The sequence below is a fragment of the Mustela nigripes genome, chromosome 14 (genome assembly GCF_022355385.1).
Source record: "Mustela nigripes isolate SB6536 chromosome 14, MUSNIG.SB6536, whole genome shotgun sequence".
In the NCBI taxonomy this organism is placed as follows: domain Eukaryota; kingdom Metazoa; phylum Chordata; class Mammalia; order Carnivora; family Mustelidae; genus Mustela; species Mustela nigripes.
In genome coordinates this window covers 65767214-65779623 of record NC_081570.1, presented here as the reverse complement: position 1 = coordinate 65779623, position 12410 = coordinate 65767214, and the positions used below count along the sequence as shown (strand labels likewise).

At 33.6% G+C, this 12410-nt stretch overlaps 1 protein-coding gene and 1 pseudogene across 1 annotated transcript in view; one reads left to right on the top strand and one right to left on the bottom strand.

Annotated features, from left to right (window-relative positions):
* Positions 1–12410, top strand: part of ADGRL4 (adhesion G protein-coupled receptor L4) — a 116422-nt gene that overhangs the window by 69421 nt on the left and 34591 nt on the right. The window contains exons 4-9 of the mRNA XM_059375217.1: positions 1805–1954; positions 2650–2720; positions 3534–3713; positions 3820–4003; positions 5088–5204; positions 10037–10242. Coding sequence (XP_059231200.1) covers positions 1805–1954; positions 2650–2720; positions 3534–3713; positions 3820–4003; positions 5088–5204; positions 10037–10242 — 908 coding nt within the window. The remainder of the gene's footprint in view (positions 1–1804; positions 1955–2649; positions 2721–3533; positions 3714–3819; positions 4004–5087; positions 5205–10036; positions 10243–12410) is intronic.
* On the bottom strand, positions 8111–9349 carry LOC132001546 (transcription factor BTF3-like; annotated as a pseudogene).

The window sequence follows — 12410 nt, the reverse complement described above, 5'->3', positions numbered from 1 at the left end:
TGTTGCTTAGAGATGGGTTTGGGACAATGTCTGCACCTTCAAATAATTTTAAAATTGAGAGAAATCAACACTCATTTCCTGTTAGCAAATAAGGCATCTAAAAATAGGAAACATGGGCATTCAGAAAATACAAGCTTCATATCCATGAAATAAAATGTTCCATTGATATCATAAACGGAACATTTTATTTCTATTAACATCTTCATTGGGGTGTTATCCCCATTTGGATACAGTATACCACTGGGTATAGTACATGCTATATATTACTATATACTACTTTATTTTCCGTGTGTGTGTGTGTGTGTATGGAGTGGCAGTCTCTAAACACACATATACAGAAAAGAGAGGAAGAGGTTGGATCTCTGAAGAGTACAGATTATGAATATATAGGCTTGGCAGAAGAACAAAGAGTTTTCTACCCTTTTTTCAGCCTATGAATTGTCTTCTTAAATCTAGTACCATTCCCTTTCTAGCTAATGGACATGTCTTCAAGAACTACCAAGAGACTTACTGTCAGCTTCAGGTTTTGGTGGTTTGAATTTTAATGTTACTCTGTGCCTTCATTGCATTTTTGAAGGGAAAAATCAGGATCAACTACTTCTAAGATAACTAGCTAAATGACCTTTTAAGTTGGACTCTGATTACTCCCCCTTTTTTTATGGCAAACTGTATTGTGGCACTCTATTAGTTTTTTAAAAAATCAAATTTTATATTTATAATTACAAGTTTAATCATTAATCTGACATAGAGTATCTCTAAGATGTCAGAGCCAGGCTGGGAACACAAAAATCTTTGCATTAGCGTAAGGTAATGATCTGGACTCTTCAGTTACTTGGAATCATTCCCTATTGGAACTCTGCCTACTGGCAGAGTATTTATACTATATTTTTAACTTTAAGATATATTTCACTGCAGTATGTAAAATTTTAAATTAAGAATATAAAGTATGTGAGCTTAAAACCTAACATTTTTACTGTGACTTTGATATATGGCTATTGAAAATCTAAAACTTAATTCTGTACAATTTGTTACTTTATCTCTGATGACTGTGTATTCAGAATCATAGTAAAATATAACCTGGACAAAAAGTACTAAGTTGTGGTAAAATTTTAAGGGAGTTGAATCATACATTTTGATAATTTTTAGGATAACTTACATGCAAAAATGAAGCTTTGGGAAAAAATGAGCTACTTTTTTTTATCATGCAGATTAAACTGAATGAATTGTTACAATCCATTTAGTTTAGTAGTAGAAAACAAAGAATTGTAGATGTATTTTTAAAATTGAGTCTTTAGGGGCACCTGGGTGGCTCAGTCGGTTAAGTGTTTGCCTTCAGTTCAGGTCCTGATCTCAGGGTCATGGGATTGAGCCCCGGATTGGGCTTCCTGCTCAATGGGGAGCCTGCTTCTGCCTCTTACTCTCCCTTTGTGTTCTCTCTCTCTCTCAAATAAATAAAATCTTTAAAAAAAAAATTGGGTCTTTATTAAATTAAGATTAAATTTTAAATTGTCAATGATGGAAATCATTTTAATGACTTTGTGGATGAATAATTATACTCAGAAAATAATTCAAGAGTTTGGTCCATGAATGACATTTTTAAATTCACTTTCAAAATGGATTGGCCAAATCGGGGTTTAAAATAACTATATGCAGCTGAGTTTGCTCTGTCATTTTCCAAATCATGGGATTTTCTTTACTTTCTTATAAAATTTAATATGAAATCACTAACCATATATAACTGTATCAGCAAGGTAGCAATTGTGTAAGTACTAAATAAAAAATTTAATTTTCCAAATATTTCCAGATATAGATGAGTGCAGTGAATCAGCTGCCTGTGGAGATCATGCAGTGTGTGAAAACGTGGTTGGTGGGTATAATTGCTCCTGCAAGGAAGGTTATCAGACATCCACAGGGAAATCACAGTTCACGCCTAATGATGGCACACACTGCCAAGGTAAGTTACATGATTACATTTTATGTAATATTGAAGAGCTATATAAAATATAATGCTGCACAATAGTAAAGTGTACAAAGAACTACATCTTCTTAAAACTGCCAGTATTCTTTTATTATCTATAAAATGAAATAAAAAAAAGTTGTCATTTCATTTAATGGAAGAGGTAGACCGAATGTTTTATGCGGTTAACACAGGTAGTTAACATGTAGGGTAACTACAGTCTTCCATTTCCCATAAAATATTGTACATTTTAATGAATAAAAATAATAACAAATGAAAATAAATATGGACAAATAAATGAATAAAAATAAACATTGTATATTTTATTATGAATCGTTTTTTAAAATAATGAGAAGCTAATAAATATTAATGAGTAAAACAGGAAATAAAACTCAAGTGTTAAGAATGTGTTTTAAATATTTAAATAAAGGAGTAAAATTATTAGAATCAATATAATAATCTTAGGAAAAAATATTTCATTTATTTATTTGAGAGAGAGTGAGCGCGAGCATGAGTTGGGTGACAGGTAGGAGGAGAACCAGGGAGTCCGAGGTTGGGGCTAGATCCATACTGGGATCATGACCTGAGCAGAAAGGCAGATGCTTAACTGGCTGAGTCACCCAGGTGCCCCAGGAAAAAAATGTTTAAAAACTTACTAGGTTTTTTATATGATCCATTTTCTTTTTTTACAGAAAATGTGAGTGCGAACTGCCATCTAGATAATGCCTGTATTGCTGCAAATATTGATAGAATGGTAACAAAAGTAAGTAAACTAGTTAGATTAAGAATTTATTGTATTTTGACATTTTAGTTTCCATTAAAATCCTTCCTACATCACATTTTAAATAGAAGAGCAACCAGCTGATCTTCACGTAGAGTCAAAACTATTTACATGTACAGATTTAGGTAGTTTGAGTCACAGAAAGGACCAATTTGAAAATCCCCAAGTCCTGAGGAAGACTTTGAGATACTTCGTGCATATTATTTTTTCACTGTTTAGTATACTGGAAATTTTGCTTTCAACATATAAAGAAAGTTGATGAACAAAATAGTAAGAACACACTTTGACCCCAGGCCGGTTCCCACATTCTAAGAAAACATAACGAATGCCAGGAAATTTTGTACTTCAAAGAAAATATTTCAAAGAGTAAATAAAGTAGGACATTCACAAAATTGTCATGTGATTGAAAGTGTGATTCTCAACACGACAAGCAGTCAGCTAAGAGCAAATTTCCAATCTATCACATTATAAAGAATTTTTCTCTGGTTGATTGAAATCTAAATCAAAATACATTATCATATATTATAACTTTTAAAAGCTCATTTTTAAAAGTTATTAATTCAAACATGCTGTTTCTTTTCTAAAGTAATTTCTCTGCTTTTTATTTGCTAACCTTTTGCAAATAATTTCAAGTTTCAGTGCTGCATGTCATGGTTTAGGTGTAGTCTGATAACTTATTAACATAGAGCACAAGAAAACCAAACTTAGAATAAATTTAACATACAATCTTTATTCTTAAAAAGATCCAATAGAGCTCTAAATCGGTTTCTTTTTTCTGGACTCATTTTTGTACAGTTTAGACACATACAGAAACCTGTGGCTTTACTACAAGAAATCTACAGAAATTCTGTGAAAGATCTTTCACCAATGGATATAATTACATATATAGAAATATTAGCTAAATCATCCCCATTACTGGGTGACATCAATAGCACGAATTCAGCCAAGGACACCCTTTCTAATTCAACTCTTACTGTAAGTATGCTGAGCTTTAACTCAATATAACTGAGCTTTAAATTTTTCCTTACATCTGTGATTCATGGATTCCAACATTTTTAAAAGACATACTTTTTTTTAACAGGAATTTATAAAAACTGTGAATAATTTTGTTCAAAAGGACACATTTATAGTTTGGGACAAGTTATCTATGAATCTCAGAAGATCTCATCTCACAAAATTGATGCATGCTGCTGAACAGGCTACCCTGAGGATATCTCAGAACTTCCAAAAGACCACTCAGTTCAATACTAATTCAAGTGATATAGGTGAGAAGCCAAGGTCAATTTCAAAACAATGGTGTTTGCTAAACAGGCCATCCTCAAAAGGGAAACAAAGTATTTAAAATACTGTTAATTAAATTGGCACCTGTTTCATCAATGCAGAAATGAATGGCAATGCACATTATAAGAATAATGTGAATGAAGTGTGAGTAAAAAGGCGTACAAGTAAAATGAAGCAGTGTGAGTAAAAACATATTCATACATAAGCAAGGTCTTCTCCCTACCATCTTCACTTTGTCTGATTGCTGAGCTGTCTAGCATCCAAATGCTTAGGGTACATTACTCCCTTGTCATTTTAAGTTAGTCATCTCATGACTTGTTTGGATCTACCTTGGCCAAAGATATTTCTAGATAGATTTTCTGATATGAAGCAATCAACTTAGCAAACTAGAATGTTTCCTGCTTCATACAATCTCATATTTAGAACATTCATAATCTTGAATCAAACTGAAGATGCCTATAAAGTTGCTCTGGGAAACAAAGAACATTTTCTGATAATCATTGCATACATCTATATGATATTGTGTGGGTAACATCTGACTATGCAGCAGTAAGTATGCAAGAATTCACCACTTGCTCAAAATTAAAATAGCAAGCATTATGACTAATATATAGGATCCCTGCATTTCTGAGATGCTCTTGAATAAAAAAGGTGAGCTACCCCAGATAAGGAAATTATCATCCAAGAATTTAATTCAATCATTCCCCATATGGTCAATTTTATTATAGATACCATCCTCTAAGACATGGTGGTCGCTTGTCTTTGATTTAGTAATTATAATTTATAGCTCCCTTGTGTACATATGTATTTTGTCTTTTACTTAATCCAACAAAGATTAAATTAAACCATGAGTGATAAAGTGAAATAAAAAAAGTTAAAAACTGAATCAGATTTTTAAGATACAACATCTAAGCATGTTCAGAATATGCTCATTCTACTTGCCAAAAAAGGTGAAATACAATAATGATGGATAAAACACAACAATGATGAATAAAATTGTCCTCATTAAACAAATAGACTGATTAAAGTAACTTCAGAGAATTTATGATTTTCATGGTTTTATTTCAGCTCTCAAGACTTTCTTTTTTGATTCATATCACATCAAACATACTCATCCCTATATGAATGTGGATGGAAATTATATAAAGGTGTTTCCAAAGAGGAAAGCTGCATATGATTCCAATGGTAAGACTCCAATTGTCTTATATTCAATATGTCAGTAATTTGCAATAAATACTTATCATGCCTTTGATTGTATCTGATGTACATATAACGTGTGGTTTCCTAGAGAACACATTTGATGTTTATAGACAGGATTTCTGTCTTTGTGCTCGAGATTTTCAGTCTGATATCAATACATGGTGAGAATTTTAGCTGACAATACCTATAGCCTTCTTGTCTTGTACCCAATTTCTGAAGTTGTCTGATATTGTTGAGATTCTACTGGAATATATAAAGCAGTTGTGATTTTATTCCATCTTTTATAGAAATTATAGGTGCTATAATTTGCATAGGATTCTTTTACTATTCTTTCTTCAGATTACTCATTGGGAGGCTGAATTTATAATTGTGTGAGGAAGACAAACAATGTTCCCGAAGACAGAAAGTCAGTGTTTGGGCCTCAATTTCTTTTCCACTTGCCATTTCATATCCTTTTACTGTAAACTTCTCATCTAAAGGCAGGATTTCTTGGGAAATGGAATGCTAATACTAGCAGGCAACTTGATGATTATCTACCTTAATTTCCTCATGTTATGGATAGTGGAACGAAGGCACAATGAAGTTAATGGATTTTTCTCCATGCACATCAACAAATAAGACAGAGCCAGTACTAGAAGTAAGGAAGTTAACAAAGAAATCAACCTGAGCAGCTTTTCCTTGTCACCTAATCAAGGACAAGGAAGCAGCTATTTTAGCCATTTATGTGGTCTTTTAATGCAATGCACTTAGGAAAAAAAAAATCTCTGCCAACAGAATTGTTATCATTCTCAAATAGGTCAAAATATACTACCTAAGTGAAACATGAATTATAATAGATTTTCAAAGAATATGTGGGCTGTCATAAATGTAAGTGAAAAGTATATATAATAACAGTATGATCTTTAGTATAGAAATCATTTCATAAATGCTATATTTTATTTATTTTTTTAATATTCTACACATCATTCTCAGAAGAACATCCTTTAAAAAAAATTTTGCACAACATTAATGTGGGATTTTTTCCCTAACCAATTGATATTATCCCCTTCATTCTTTCTTGTCATTTTTTTACAATAATAAGAAACAGATGGCCACAAAACAAAGAAAAAAATAACTAAGCCATACTACCATTGAATCCAAGGCTTTTACTCTATTACATCGTATTCTGATTAATCATGCATACATACAACTATTTAGGAGCAAATCCAAAGACTGTGTTAAACTTTTGAAATTTCTAAGACAATTTGAGTAGTGTTTAGAAGTTGAGAATAAAACCACTGAAAATACTGATTATACTGACAGATGATGCACTTAATTTCTCAAAGAGATCCTGTCTGAACGTATGATAGCCTTGTTATATTTGAAGATCACGGGTACAAACTCTGACACTTGAAAGTGACCATAATGTCAGCTGTTAAGAAAACATAGAAAATTTGATTTCCTTAAGGTTGTGTCTTTTTTATTCTTTTAAAGATTTTATTTATTTATTTATTTGTCAGACAGAGATCATAAGTGGGGAGAGAGGCGGGCAGAGAGAAAGAGAGAGAAGAGGAAGCAGGGTCTCTGCTAAGTAGAGAGTCCTGTATGAGGCTCGATGCGAGGCTCAATGCAGGGCTCGATGAGGGGCTCGATGAGGGGCTTGATGAGGGGCTTGATGAGGGGCTTGATCCCAGGACCCTGAGATCATGACCTAAGCCGAAGGCCGATGCTGTAACAACCCACTGAGCCACCCAGGTGCCTTTTAAGGCTGTATCTTAAAAATAAGGGCAAGTCTAACAAACTGATAAAATCTGCTTTATGGTGTCTACATGTGATTATTCATTTACAAAAAAAAAATCATTAATAAAACATAGGCTTCAAGTTAAAAATGTGTATAGTGTCATTATTAGGAAAATAAGGGAGGTCCATGGAAGAACAGGTGGATTTTTCATCTTTTTTTATAGACTGAATTTTGTTTCCTGTCATTAGCAAATAAATCCCTCATTTATTGAATGAAGATACATATCTGATAAGAGAGTTAAAAGCTAAATCAGGCCAAGAATTAGTGAGAAGTCATGGGAATTAGAAGAGGTTCAAATGATGAAAATGGACAAATACTGAAACAATACTCAGAACCGAACCAAGAAGGGATTTTTTAGTATTCTATGCAGAAGAATCACATTTTACCCAAAGTCAAAAATTTGATGTTAAATATTTTCCTTGAGAAAAGACAGGAATGATTAATAGACTTAAGAGATCTATCTTATCTTTTGGGGGTTTTGTTTGATTTTGGACCATCTCCTACTGCAACTTCTGAGAAGGCACCGTGATATGAACTGGTTCATACACTGGACTGAGTCAAGTTGACCTTAAAGGTTTTCAGATCCTGCTTGAGACCCTGGCCTGTCCATGGCAAAGACTGGGCTAGTTCTTATCACAGGGAGTCTTCATAATGTCACTAGCCCAACCATGTTACAATAATTTCATTTCTTTCTTTGATATAAGTTTTCTTAAACTGGCAGTTGAGGAAAATGCTCTTATCTAATATACATAGATTTCAGCAATCTCTTAGAGATGTTTCTCATGATATCTTTTTTAAAGACAATAGAAAATATGAACATGATGCATTTAGGCAATTTCTAGGTCACATAACCACAGCAGTATCAAAAAATATTATTTATTAGTGTGATGTGTGTCGTGTGGAAGGACTCAGATTTGTATCACAGTTCTTTGTTTTGGGTTGGTTTTGTTTGTTTGTTTTTTCTCTTTTTCATTAACCTTGTTTCAACCGTTATTCCCAGGCTTCTTCAGCTTAATTAGCTTCAAAGAACAAATTGTGTCTAAGCAAACACTGAAAAGAGTTGCAGTGTCCAAGGGGCTTGGGCTCAGAAATATTAGAAATCTGGATTTTCTCAGAGACATGAACAGAATTTTTTTAAAAAAACAGTCCTAATACACAGTAGCAGCTCCCAGTAACTTCTTTGACTTTTATCGTCTTCAGAAGTTGACTCAATTAAATTTGCTTCATTCTTGGAAGCTTCCTCAAAATTCTCTACAAGATCTGGAACTTTACCCTCCTCCTCCTCTCCAGTAGCAAGTGGTTCTCCTCCATCCACAGATTGTGTGGGCAGAGTTTTAACGGATCTTCTTAAGCTGCTCAGGCTGTCTGCACCAAGATGTTTTAACATACCGGGTAGCATTTCTGTCAGCAGCTTTGTCTTAGCCTGGCCTGGGATGGTGAAAGTGTTCGCTGCCAAGAATGCCTGCATTTGAGGCTTGTTAAAGTGGATCACTGTTCCTTAGTGTGTGAACATACGTCTTCAGTATCACAGATACAGCTTACCCCTAACTCCTTTAAGAACTGAGGGTTTTTTTATCATCTCCTGGCGCCATTCTATGGACCACCCTCCTCTTTGGGCGAGCAACGTGCACTTGAGCAGTTTGACAAGTTTCTCTTGGTTCGTGGTGGTTTCTTTCACCTTGCTGCAGCGGAAATGAAACCAGGCCCAGAACTAGAGTTGGCGCTCCGGGGTTCTGGGGAGACCTGTTGAGATTAGGTACAGACTCGCAGTGATGCAAGATGGCAGCTAGAGGGCACAGTTCTTTGTCTCTTATGATACAATCAACATTTTATTTATGGTTTTGAAGAATTTATGCCTTTCACATTATTTTGGTCTCCCAAATTTGAGGGACCAAATATAAAAGAGTTCTTTATAAGTTGTCAGTAATCTAAAGTAAATATATAATGTTTCTAGTTTAAAACATAACAATAGTCCTATTAATATAGCACCTTAACTTTTACAAAAGACTCATGTATTATTTAATTTGGTTTCCACCTTAGCCCATTAAGTAGCTAGAGTGAGTATTACTATTATCATTTTACAAGTGAAGAAGCTGAAATTCCAAGCAGTTTATCCATAGCCACACAAGTAGGAACAATGATTGAAACCAGTTTTTGATTCCAAGAGTAAATTCTTAATGCGAAGTTGTACATTCTGTGTCCGTAATTCTGTACAACAGATAGAGAAGCTGTGTGACCTAAGTGGTGACAGGAATTTTAAAAATACAATAGATCTAGATTTTGAGTTGTTCACATACTTAATATCAGTAATAAGGAGCTGCTTCAAAAACCAAGACAATTTGAGATCCATTGATATAGGTGTAATGTCTAGGCTAAGGGAAAAATAGTCACATGATAATCTGTACTGATCAGATTGCATTTCTAGTACTGGGTTATATGCTGATTTACTGCATTTGAGGAGCGTCAGGGGCACAGATAAATAGCTGTCTGGCAAGGCAGTAAATTTCCTACCTTGAGACTGCATAACTATATAACTATATGTCATCAATATTAAATAGGAAACATTTCAGTCGGCATGAAGTGGAACTCAGTGGCATCTAACAACTTGTTTAATTCTCAACTTCCTTAATACTCCAAGTCAGTGATCATTTTCTTCCAATATATTTCTAATTCCCATCTTTGCCTAGCAAAGTAGTAACTCCAAATTTTAATCTTTTAAGTGAATACATTTCACACCTTGGTTCTTAGTCATGAGTTGGATATACATTTATCTGGGACTGTTTTTCTCCTAAATATAGGTTGTTCAAAGGGGATGCTACTGTCCATGATTAGTTTCAGAGTCATGAAGGTCAGGGAATATGGCTTAGTATGATTTGATTATATAGACATGCACTTATTATGATCCACATTTTAGGTTCTAGGTATTCATATGACTTCCTTAGAGTAAAAAACTTTGTTCAATTTTTGTTTATTTTGAGAGCCTAAATATACTTTTGTTTTATAAGAATTTCACTAAATACACTTATTTGATTGATAGGCAATGTTGCAGTTGCATTTTTATATTATAAGAGTATCGGTCCCTTGTTTTCATCATCTGACAACTTCGTATTGGAACCTCAAAGTTCTGATAATTCTGAAGAGGAGCAAAGAGTCATTTCTTCAGTGATTTCAGTCTCAATTAGCTCAAACCCACCCACGCTGTATGAACTTGAAAAAATAACATTTACATTAAGTCACATGAAGGTAAGCTGTTTTTCTAGTAACTATTGGTTATGAGTGTGAACCATTCAGAAAAGTGAACTTTTTTTCATTGTGGCACTTTAATTGTATGTGAATTCTTGAGTTTAAAAATTGAAAGAGTAAAGTAGTTTCAACTAATTTTTCTATAAAATATTTTTGCACTTTCCGTGCTCTGTTATCTTTCTGGTAAATATCAAGGAACTCTGCACATTTGATTTTCTGAAATTAATCTGTATTTCAATTTTATTTTTCATTACATTGTTCACTTTGGAAGTCTCCATACCTTTTAGTAATGAGTTATAAAAATGTATCAGAGCCAAAGAGATAAATTTCATTTGTGTAATGACAGAGTTGTTTGATTACTAATTGCCATTTAAAATAATATTTGCAGGGACTGAAATGCTGATTAAAATATAATCACAGAGAAGTTTACAGTATTTCATAAAGAAATTAGCTGAGACCTTTTTATTCCTTTACTGTTATTCAAAATCTTTTTCAAGCTCATATGTAATTAAAACTCCATCATAATAAACATTAGAAAGTACTAAGTATTTGGTTTTTTTATATACCTAAAAATGAATGTGAAAACTAAAGATCGTAGATCATTTACTGCTCTTTTACGGTTGATGGTTTCTTGGATTTTCAACAAAATTTCAGTCCTAGTACACGATGAAAAAGTACCTCTGATGCTCCATTTGAAGAGCCTTGAAGCTGGGCAATTGTATTTGCATGTTTATGGGGAAGAAGAGAACTAAAAGAACAGATACACTGACACACGATACAAATGTGTCACTGTAGAGACATCTAATGTAGAGAGAAGCTAAAGGCATAGAAGATCCAAGAAAATAGTAGCTCAAACCTAAACATTGGTAGGCATTATGTTCAGAAGAGGGTGTGAAATGTTTTAAGAAAGGAAACTTAAATATTTCTAGGTGCCAACTGACCTTCTGACACTAGAACTGTTGTTCTTTCACATGCTCTGATGGGTTTTCTACAGTTTTTGCTAGTGGCAGCTGAAGAGATGCCAAGTCACGACGCCAAGTCACTGACTCCAAGTCAGTGATAATTTTCTTTCAATATATTTCTAATTCCTATATTTGCCTAGCAAAGTAGTAACTCCAAATTTACATCTTTTAAGTGAATACATTTCACACCTTGGTTCTTAGTCATGAGTTGGATATACATATACCTAAGACTGTTTTTCTCCTAAATATAGGGTGCACTTAGAAAAAATATAACCACCTACTTCACCAGTCTCTGATATAATCACGAAACAAGATACAACACACATTTAGATAAAAATTCTTCAGCAAAATTCATGTGAAAACTTGATTATCCTTAATCTTCCTCTCTGTTCAAATCTTTTTCCCATTCAAATTAACAACCACTATGAAATTTTATCATTTTCTTTTGACAACAGACCTACCTAAGTCATGGTTTCCCTCTTTCTGAGAATAAATTCTGGATCCCATTGTTTTCCTAAAAAAAATAGAAGCTAACACCTTCAGTTTCCTGAATTTATTTGCAATTCCACCAGTTAGTATATAGTTCTCTATTACCTCAAAGGAATATTAAAAGTAGTTTTCATAATATTATGCTATGATCACTTAATATAAATATGTGGTAAAGAGAAGTTTATCTATAAAACAACCATCCTGCAGTCTACGCAAGCAGACCCTATCTCTGATCTTGTCTTCAACTGCTCATTATCTCATGCCCAAACTATACTGGTTTCCAGGGTTTCTGGAATATTCCTACCCAGCCTCAGAGCTTTTCTATTTTCCATTCCATACAGAACCTTCTGTTCCCAAGTCTTAGGGTTTACTCTATCTCTCTAACTTCGTTGAGATATTTCCTTTAGTAGCATCTCCTAAGAAAGTCCTCCTCTGACCCGTCTCAACTACTTTCTCCTTCCCCTGGTTTATTTTTCTTTTTTAATAATTTCTCATCTCATGGGAATCTAAAATCAGCGGCTCACATACTTTTTCTGTTTTGTTCAGTATTGTATTTTTAGTACTTGGGTCAATGACTAATATCCAGTGTATTCTCTGTAAACATTTATCAAATAAAGATCATATGGTAATTAGGTGTCTTGCACTATGCTAAATGATCTCATTTGATAATACATAATTCTCACAACTTTGTGGCACAGGAGTTGATAAAGTATTACA